This window comes from Cariama cristata, unplaced genomic scaffold (genome assembly GCF_000690535.1).
Source record: "Cariama cristata isolate BGI_N322 unplaced genomic scaffold, ASM69053v1 scaffold12702, whole genome shotgun sequence".
NCBI classification, from domain to species: domain Eukaryota; kingdom Metazoa; phylum Chordata; class Aves; order Cariamiformes; family Cariamidae; genus Cariama; species Cariama cristata.
Window position 1 is genome coordinate 92766 of NW_009602202.1, and position 10712 is coordinate 103477.

General features: G+C 40.2%; 1 protein-coding gene across 1 annotated transcript in view; it reads right to left on the reverse strand.

The window, feature by feature from the left end:
* Window positions 1–10712, reverse strand: part of STAB2 (stabilin 2) — an 81633-nt gene that overhangs the window by 68228 nt on the left and 2693 nt on the right. The window contains 6 exon segments of the mRNA XM_009694659.1: window positions 997–1130; window positions 2162–2358; window positions 4374–4499; window positions 4804–4899; window positions 7328–7397; window positions 8228–8313. Of these exon segments, the coding sequence (XP_009692961.1) occupies window positions 997–1130; window positions 2162–2358; window positions 4374–4499; window positions 4804–4899; window positions 7328–7397; window positions 8228–8313 (709 nt within the window).

The window sequence follows — 10712 nt, forward strand, 5'->3', positions numbered from 1 at the left end:
ATGCACAATAGCTTACACGAAAGTGATGTCGGTATTACACCATACGAGAAAGCTGCATGATGAAGCAAGAACTGGTAATAAGAATACTCTCCTGAGTGAATGCTTTCTGTCTATAGAGCTATACAATAAATAATTTGTTCCCAGCTTATAACTAATGGCCTGTCTTGTCTTTCACGTTCAAACGCTCACCTCCTGAAAACTGACATTTCAGGGACGCCTCTTTAAATCCAGTACTAGCCATCACTGGGCTACAGAACCATGTAATCCAAATTCTTTGGTTTAAGATAGCTTTGTTAAGTTTATTGTTAAAACTGACTTTCCTCCTAACATCTGTGTAGCAAATTTCTGTACAGGAAAACAAACTCTCTCAGACGTTTTGCAGTTTCCCATGTGCTTGACTTGAGGCTTTGAGGAATCTGCCGAGGTTGGTGTTGCTTTCACAGCATGGGGGTCAGATTCCCTAGTTGTATCTGTATTAGTATACTAAAAAGAGCCAGGGCTCTAGCGCTGTCCCATGATAATTGATGCTGATTAATTTTTAGCATGCTGCCTGGTGTGTTTCTGGCCCACACCAAGTAGCATTTTCCCAGGCAGTGCCCAGGCACAGTGGAAGGGATAGTGTGTGCCAGGGACTGCTGCCAAGAGGCAGTTACTCTGATTTGGAAGAAGAGGAGACTTTAGCTGTGAGCCAGACAATGCTGCTTGCCCTGAGGAACAGAAAAGAGGTCTTGGTCCTTTTTATTTACTAGCGTAGAAATGACCTCTGAGTGCTGTAAAAATAAAACTTCATAGGTATTAGCAATTGGTCTGATGAAATCAAACACTATGCTAATTGGCTGACCCTAACCCCATTAAATCTTGTGCTTTGTCCTTGATAAAGAAACCATTAATGATAACTTCAGGAGGTGTTCATCCACTGGATTGGTTTTAGCAGCCTGTTTACTATGGGGAGGAGGGAGAAACTGTGTGAAAACTTTAATAAGCAAAAAGACTCACGTAATCTGCCCTGGTGCGAGCATTGAGCATCTAGCTTTTTTATGGCAGGTGTTGTTTGTTTCACAGATGTCTGTCATGCTGCATCCTTTCCCAGGTACAAAGTTTGTATAATGCTCCTTGCATTCACAGTGGGACTAAATCAGAAAGACGGGAGAGGGATAAGAAAAATTAGACATGCACAAATTTCGGCATACTTTCCTGAACTAGAGTTTAAAGACAGTGAGCCTTAGTTAGTCACCTGATGAGTTCAGATGCAAATATAAAGCTTATCCATATTTGTACAACTCCCTTCTAGGTTTTATCCACTCCAGAAAACTACTAACTCTCAGATAAATTTCCTTCAGATAAATCCCTGTAGACTCACTTCTGTGACCCAGAACATTTAAAATCAGTGTGGGTAGGTCAAAGTTTTTACCTCTGTTCCCACAGCCCTCTGCCTCCCAAACTGAGTGCCAAAGCATACTATTAATGTGAGGTTTATCTGCACAGCCGTTGTATATACCAGCATGCCTGTGCCAGCCTCATGCAGCTCACTGAGACACCCCTGAGATGAGCAACTTATATGACTGTGAACTGCAGGATGACCCTGGATGGCTTTGGCTCTTCAGGGTGTCCAGGCCAAAACATGCATGGTGTTCTAAGTCTCTCTTTCTTGATGGTGAGAGTTTTACATGCAGAAATCTGAGCCAGTTCTCAACAGTGTGAATAATATGCAGCCTTTTTATAATGCCTTTCATCAGTTGCCCTCAAAGACCCAGATTACTTCTTTCCTAAATACACTAACTTCAGGCATCTATCTGTGGTACTTGTGTAAGGAGCCTACTGGTCCTACAAGCCCCCTGTGGCCAGAGAGACAAAATTTAACTGGAAGAAACTTCATTGCAGTGCCTCCATTTTGGGGAGGCAAATCTGAGCCAAAACATTCTACAAAAAAGAACACTATTGCCATTCCCATTTTCAGAGAGGGAAACATGATATACATACATTGAGAAGGGAGGTAAAGGGACTCCTGGCCAATGACAGAGCTTATGCCAAAGCTAGGAGTAGAGCTTGGCCTCCCTGAGGTCCGTTCCCATACTCTCATGGCTTCTTTTTGGAGAGAAAGCATTAATTCTTCCTAGACAGTTGACATAGGGAACATCTGGGGCACTCATTCAACACTAACCTTTCCTGGACCGTCATATATGCAAATAGTGGACTCTGCAGGGCACTTCCCATATGTCATTTGGCAAGGGTCTACAGGTAAGCAGACTTGACCGTCGCCTCTGTAACCTTCTCGACAGATACATTGGTGCTGATTTGGTCCGAGGTAAATACAGTTGGCATTAGGATCACAGACCTTTTTGGAGCATGGGTTGATAGCTTGTGAAAAAAGAAGTGAAGTAAATGAATTATTGCCCGCAGTTCTTAAATTGAAGACAAGGATTTACCAGAGCACCTCCATGCTAAACAAAGCCTGGGTAGACTAAACTTCTCCTAACGGCCAAGTGTGAAGTATCGTGGCGGCATGAAGACAGAAGGGAGGAATGTGTTTATGCTAACGTAGCAACCAACTGTTTGCTTTTGAAATGAAATGATCTCTTAACTTGGCAAATTGAGTTATAAACAGATTAAAACATGTAATGTGCTCATTAAAATATCACAACTATTTCCTTGTTCTCTGGTGGATTTTAACTAGAGAGGGTCAGGTAGGTGATATAAGGTCTGTACAAGCTTTAAGCATGTGTTAGATCAGTTGGAAAATATTTCTCAGTACAATAGGCCTTCACTGTTTTCTTTCCGGTAATTAAACAATATAATGTCATCTGTTTAGCTCCATGGAAAACTGGCCAGCAAGTGCTTTAGTTGAGTCTTCCACACTGCTGTAGTTTCAGGACTGGACTGGAAGCTCACTAGTTATTTCCATGAACCATTTTTTTCAAGGCAATGGCATTGTTTGTTCTTGTTCAAAATCCGGCAGTGCTTGGAAAGCATCTTCTCACAACTTTGTGTCCAGCTTAGGATATGGTCAAGCACACATTGTAGCTAGAAGGTGTCAGGCCCCGGACTCACCTAAAAGGTGGTGCTGCTCACTGTCTTCCCCTTTCCTCCTCCCTTTCTTCCCCCTCAGCTGGGACTGAGAGAGTTGGCAATGCTCAGCTTCGCTCTTTCAAGCCTTCTTTTTTGTTCTGCTGTGAAATCATGCACGCTCACATATTCACATGCTCAAATCAACCATAAGCCATGCTGCCTCCAAGCTTAGTCTGGGGCAGCCACTGATATCCTCGCTTATGTACTTTGCTGCGCTGGAGCTGCTTGTCCTCTGCTTCCCAGCCAGTTAAATGTGAAAGATACTGGCTTAAGCCACAGGTGACCCCAGTAGCTAAAGGCACTCAGACAAAGGACCAACATCCGTGCAGGCTGCATCAATACAAACCCCAAGAGAGGCAGGGATACTAGCACCCTCCTTCTCTGCTGGTTGCTGCAATTTCTTTGTGTCTCACTTGTCTATGCTGCCTACTAGAAGAACCTCGTATTCCCCGAGGAGTCAATTTGACGTCTTGCTCTTGGATGGTGTGCAAGCTTACTCATAGAGGATGACACCATAGTTAGGACCAAGAGGATGGAATTGTACAGTGTAAATATTCCCAGAGAGGACAGGAAGTATTTCTGGCCTGATCCAAGCCAATATTTACTAAATAGTGCTTCCAGCATCAGATACAACCTTTTTCTTCATTGTAATTGGCCTAGAAGGATGAGTTGTCTGGTAAGATATAATGTAAGTAGAGGAAAGAAAATCTGGATAGTTGTAATACAGTTATTTTGAGAATTCAATGGCAAGTTGAGGAGTCTATAAAGACAGCTTTATGGTAGACTTTTACCTCTAGCTGAAATGCTACTATCTTTTATTTCCTGAAAAATAAGAAGGCTAAAATGATCTGTACTCGTTGATAGAATTTATGCTTAGTGATGAAGCTGAGCTGTCACATGGTGCATATTCAATAAATATAAGTCCTTGGTTGCTATTGTTGATTTTTATGAAGCAAACTATGAGGTCGAACTTTAGCAAGTAGACTGATGTAATAGGAGTGGATTTGTAAGCACTGATGACCCAGGATCCATGCTGCACATTTCAAGGGGGTTTGCCATCTTTATTCTGGTTGCATGGACTGAAGCTTGTTACCAGTTGGACTGATGTGCTTCTGGAGCACATTTTAGGGTTTAGTTTCATGAACAAGGAATCTAGTTTGTGCATCTGAGACTGCTTTGGGGTATGAACCCAAGAACAATTAAGTCAGGATGATGGTGAAATTTAGTTCAAAACTGCACTCAATATCTGAACTATAATACTAATGACGTTGCATCCAAAGAACTCAGGGGACATGAAAATTACTCACGTTCACATTGTGTACCGTCCCCGTGGTAGCTGGGCAGACACGTGCATTGCAGTTGTCTTCCATCTTTGCCCGAGGCAGTGCATCTGGAGTTTGCAGGGCACCGCAAGGCCTCGCATTCGGCTATTGCTGAGGGACAGAGGGTGACGGGTTAAGCTATGTCTGCACACTGTATCAGGAGGCATTGTGTCCTGTGCTATACCAGTTCAAAGTACACCTGATCTAGGGACCATCGATCCCATTGCTGTCATCATTATTCTGGTGATGAAGTGGTGATGATGGTTTATGGGAGCTCACACACAGGGTTTGAGGTTCAGTGTATGTTTGGTTGCTTTAGAGTGACTAACCTCAGACTAATTTTACGTTTGTCCTCACTAATTCTAACTGTATCAGAGCTGTTGAATAGATCTTATACAGAAAACAATCTACTTACGCTGATCACAGCTGAGTCCTTTGTATCCAGACAAGCAAGTGCATCTTCCATCCCCTGTAATTCCACTGTCGCATACTCCATGAACGCAGTTGCAAACTATATGGAGAGATGGATTAGCTTTACTGAATAACAACAGTGTTTGGAAAGACATCGTTCATGGTTACCCACAGCAAATAGTGCCCTGGCCAACAACTTTGCCCAAAACAAGCTTTATCCTGAGTTCCTGAATTTATAGGCTTCCGTTAATGAGAAGATCAATACTCACAGTTGCATACATCAGTAAATAACATACTGATTTTTTACAGGCTGTTAATAGCCTGGGGCCTGAAAATCTTCAGAACACACACTATAAACACCAAACTGACTAGTTGCTAATACCATAAAACTTGTAAAATTTGACATAGACTCTTGAGCCAAAATGGAATGTAACGTGTAACATAAGACCATTTTAATAACTGCTAACAAATTGCTCATTTTTACTTCAGTTCTGTTAGTCTCTCTCAAACACCTCTAGAAGAGATGACTGTTGTGACTTTTTTTCCCCCAAAGCAGAATTTATTTAGTTAAAAGGATAATTAATCACTGTGTAGGTCTCAGGCTTTTTTCTCGTCCTGTTCCTATGTTCTGTCATTTCCGATTATAAAACCTTGTGACAATGTGCACACAAGATACCATATTCAGAGTCCAGGTAGCTATGAGACCCTTTTATAAGTGGTTTTTGAAGCCTTAAGTATACTTAAAAAGCTTTGTAGATGTAATTGTTTCAATTATGGTAATGGTGCTTTCTAAAAAGGCCCTTTACACTTACACTTGGAAAAGCCTTTAAGATATACAGACTTGTACTGGTGACTTCATGTTTAAGCTGCAGTGATGTAGTGTATCCTCTTCCCTTTACAAACATATCCTGTGTTCATGCAAATTGCTTACACTAATTAATTGATAACATTCTACCGATGTTAGTAGTCCTAATATAAAAACCAGGAATGTCTAAGATATTGCTGAAAAGCAGTTAGTCACAAATGCACAGTATTTATAGGTATTTAGAAAACTTGGAGGGACTCAAATATCTGAAAGCTGAAGTGTAAAATGTTGCTTAAATTAATATGCAGCTGAGACCGCTGGTAGCTTCTTGGAAAATAATTACATTTATGACATTGAATTCATTCAAGTACCTTGTTTTCATGAAAATGTTGGCTCAGTTATATTTCTGTGTATCAACACTGGCATCCAGTGGACAGCTGGTGGAAAAAGGGCCAGCAGCAGCATAGGATTCGTGCAGAAAGGCCAACATAGATTATTTAAATTGAGGCCATTCGTGACTCTTTTTAGAAGTAACTTTACGTAGATCTTGAGGGAACAAAAGGAGTTTCACTTAGAGATAAATAACTATTACCACTTAAGAAAGAGACGTTTCTTAATATTTTTTTCCAGGCAGTTTTCTGTTTTTTTTCGGTTTAATACTCAGCAGCGGTCAGGAAGGTAAATAAAACACTAGAAATCATTAAGAAACAGGCAAAACTGGAAAATATTGTACAAAAGCACACACTTGTGATACATGTACATTTTAAATAGCGCACATAGCTCTGATCCCTCCCTCAATGTCCCACTTCTCCTAACAGAAGTATAGCCAACAAATGAAATCATCTATCAGCCAAAACCAAAACCTAAACCAAACCCATCCTTTTTCACACTTTTGACTGAATTATGGAGTTCCCTGGCAGAGAATCCTGTGGAGAGCAAAAGCAAATTAGACTCAGAGACAAGGCAGATAATTTATGGAGGATGGATCTAGGAGGAGCCTTTAAACACTACAATTTGAATGCAACCTCTGGCTGCTTCTGCAATTTGAATTCAACCTCTGGCTGCTTCTGCTCTGTCCCTAGATATCAACTCTTGGTCCAATACGGGATACCAGGCTAGAAGGACTTTTGGCCTGATTCAGAATGGCCTTTTTTGAGTCAGATACACTGATTTAAATACCACATGAGTATTTCATGCCTTAATACAGATGGTCCAGTTTGTAGATGTGTTTAAAAACCATACCAAAACACTGTAAGCCACTATAAATTATTCGCTTGATATGTTTCCACTCAATATTTTAAGTATCATAACAACCTCCTGTATTAAAGAAAATAAATGCAAATCCACAATTTAGGGTGAAAGGCTGACAACATGATAACTGGCTAACAGGGAGGCATACCTGCAGGAACACACAAATGTTTCTGATCCTCAATTTATTTGACTGTTGGCTGTAACAAAGATATTCAAGACAAGATTAAGATATTTTTGTAGCACTACACTGGGAGTGTTGTCTGTACAGTCTGGAGTTGAATCCAGCCCCACTGTGAATGAGGAATTGTGTAGCTGGCTATTTTCTTTCACCGTTGTGTTCCCTGAAACAGACAGCAGCTCTTGATGGGAAACCCTTAGACCCTCTACCCATTTCACTGTGATTTCTTAGTGTCTGAATACAGCTTTCACTCACCTTCTTTTCCGCACTTCAATAAAGAAAGCTCAAACTTACCTGATGTGCAGTGAGGACCAAATAAATTATCTTCAGCACATTTTTCACAGGCTGTCCCACCAAACCCTTTCTGTGAATTACAGAATGGAAATCAAAACTTAAGTTTCTCATCTCTCTCTATATAGATATAGGCTTAGCACCAAAAACAACATCGTTAGCTGCCAAAAGAAAATAGCATGAAAGGTTCAATCAGCAAATCAGAAATGACTGCTGCAATCTAGAAAGCATTGTCTTTTGAATGATTTTTTTCCCCTTTCTCTGCCTTTTTTAAAAGTAATTTTTAGATCTTACACTTCAAATCAGACCTTCTGAATATCAAGTTAACAATAAAGAGCAGTAATCAAACCTAATGCCCAAACTGTTCTTACAATTGTTGGATTGTGTTTTCTGACTACTTCTCACTCTGTGTCTTTCATACATCCCCAGATGTGCTTATGATGTAATGGAAAGTTTAACCAGTAGAGGGGGACGTAGAAAAGATTAATTTGAGTTGTTTTTTTTTTAAAAAATCTTTTTGGCTGAAGTTACTAAGCGCTGCTAATTGCACTCTCAGCAAAGGAACATTGTATCGAGACTATAGTCCCAAGTATAATTGCTTCCTAATAAGGCAAAAAGTAATAAATAATAGCATACTATAAAAAATACAGGAACTCAAACCACCTGTTTCAGGAAGGCAAGATGGAAGAACTTTTTAATAATTTCGTCCAAATATGTTCAAGTCTGTAGAAATAATAGTGTGAAGATTAGTCCAATCCAAGCAAAAAATGAACTTCAAGCAGGTCATCTCTGCTGTTTCTGAAATACTTTCCTTTAATGTATTTATACAACAAAATAAGCATTATTTCTTAGCAGAGCCTACATGTTATTGCTGTATTTTTTTGTTTAAAAGAAAAGACGTACCTGACAAGTGCACGTTCCATCCCCATCTATACCCTGGGAGCAGCGTCCTCTCCTGTTGCACGGTGAGGCAGCTCCTCCCGGACATGCTAGAAATGACAACGTTCAGGCCATCAGTCAGCTTGCTCTGACCCTTATGCTCCCCTTGCACATTAGAGGTGACATCCTTGGAGGCTGCAGGGTTTTGGGCCAGACAGGGACCTCGAGTGATGGCTCCCGTTTTGCAGCTGCCTGAATCTCTTGGCTAGAATCTCAGCTTCAGCAGAGACCATCACCTTCTCTAATCTGGGAACCTAAACTAGTGATTGTAACAAAAAAAAATAGTTTTCTTGTTCTGAAGTACCATATTGATTTTGTCCCTGCTGATCCACCTCCATCTACAGACACTTCGAACTGTTAGCTTTTTTGATACAAGTGGAGTTTGCCTGACCACTTCTTCTGTATGTTAATACAACTCTGATTGAAAATTTGCTGTCAGAATTATATTTGATGCTAAGCTGGAGTTTAAATAAGCTTTTTTCTTTTCCTCACAAATTGCATTTGCTTTATGTGGAAAGCTTTTCCTTTTCCCCACTACCTCCCATAAGACTGTGATATTTGATTCAAATGATCTTCGAAATTGAAATTCAGGTATCTCATAACCCACTTCTGTTCAATGGGCTGTGGTCACTGGTAAAACTTGTATGCTGAAGATGTGCTATGCTCTTCAGATCCTCTGGTGCTAAAACCATGATTACAGGCAGTGGTATACCACATGAGACAGAGTCTCACCAAAAACCCCAGCTAGCAGGAGAGGATAAGAAACAATGACTGTATTTCCAAATCAAAATAGTTTAATTTTTGGCTGAATTTTTTTCAATATTCAAATTTTTACTGAAAGATTGCCTATAGGAAATGCATATTACAGTAATTTTTAGTCAGATTGTTCTGTCAGGTTTTTCCCCCTGTAGGGATCTCCTTATTTTTTATAGTTGTACAGCTTCCCATGGAAACGATTTATTAACTCCCTTCCATAAGCCCTTCCTTCCCATCACTGGAGTTCCCATTAGGTACCATAATCCTGGTGCAGGTGGTATCTAAGTGTATCAAACTCCAACTGCCCTCACAGCTTCTCTGCTCTACCTTACTGGTAGATTTGTTGCTTATAAAGAATTTCGGTTTGTTCTGTGTGGGTGGAGGTGGGCAGCACTGGATTTATGCTCCCACTGAGTAACTTAATCCTGATTTAGAGTGTTTAAGTGATGCGGAAGCTTTCACAAAAATGAATTTGATTTGGACAGAGTGATGAGCAAATAAGTGGATGTGTATATGTGTACACCTAATTTTAGTGAAGGCTTTGGCTTTATACCAATCTGTTAATATTTCTTAATTTATTCCTTAATGATGAGTGTGTGAGGTCTGTTGGATCTGGGTAAGCTTCTTGTGAAAAAAACACTAAATTTAAAGACGAAAATTTTAGTGCAGTTTATCTCATACATGCTGAAATAAAAAGATTTATTAAGAATTGAGATGAAATAACCAGAAATGAGGTAAAGTACTGTACTTTAATCTTTAAAGTGGCTTTTAGTGAATCTTGTTTTCTGGCTACCATGTCATAGCTAAATCTCATCTTTAGGACTGACACAGATACAAACTGTTTAATATTTGCTCTGGACGAAAACAATTTTACCTGCACTGAAGTTTTTATTGAATGTGCAATGATAGAGAAAACTCAGAGTTTATGGTATAATTGCTAAGAAAGGGTACTTTAAAATTGCTGACAAAACTTGTTTTTTGCAGTTGGCATTTATTACACTTGCCCTTGTCTTCACTACCTCTTGTCTCTTGTTTTGATACCACCACCAAGGGACAGCTTTATCAGAAGTGTAGCAAATTACCATATTGTTGGAGTTTGGTCAGGCAGATAAAGTTCTTCCCCCAGCCGACGAGGCCGCAGGAGGCAGTGCTGGGACACGAGTGATGCTGGGACAGTCACCTGCCACCACCCCGGTGCTGGGGAGAAGTGAGACCTTTGCTTTTGTTGAGGGTGATTTTTGACAAGTAGTAAGAAAGAGATGTTCTGCTTAGCTTTTACAGCTGGCAGAGTATGAAGGCCAAATCTTTATACCTAGGCCAAAAGAGCTTAAACCTATCAGCTTTTTTGCCTCATAGAGTTTAATTCAGCACTTCCCAAGTGTTTTCAAATGCAGCCTCTTGGACTTCTCTTCACCTGACTCCCTGCAGGCTGAAGCAGTGGGTAGAACTTGTAAAGATGCATTTTGGACCATATAATTTGATAGAATTAAGTTTATTATCTTTCCTCTTGGCCTTTTTTTTTTTTTTTTCCTTTTCACTTTTTTCCTTTATTCTTACAGTGCTTTCTACTCAGTTGCTCATACCATGTACCTCTCAGTTGGTACCCAGGCTTTTCTTCAGAGCCATGCAAATATTAGCCCAGAGTAGGAACTTGAGCTGGGGTAGGGAGTAGCTCCTGCAGAAGCCCATCATT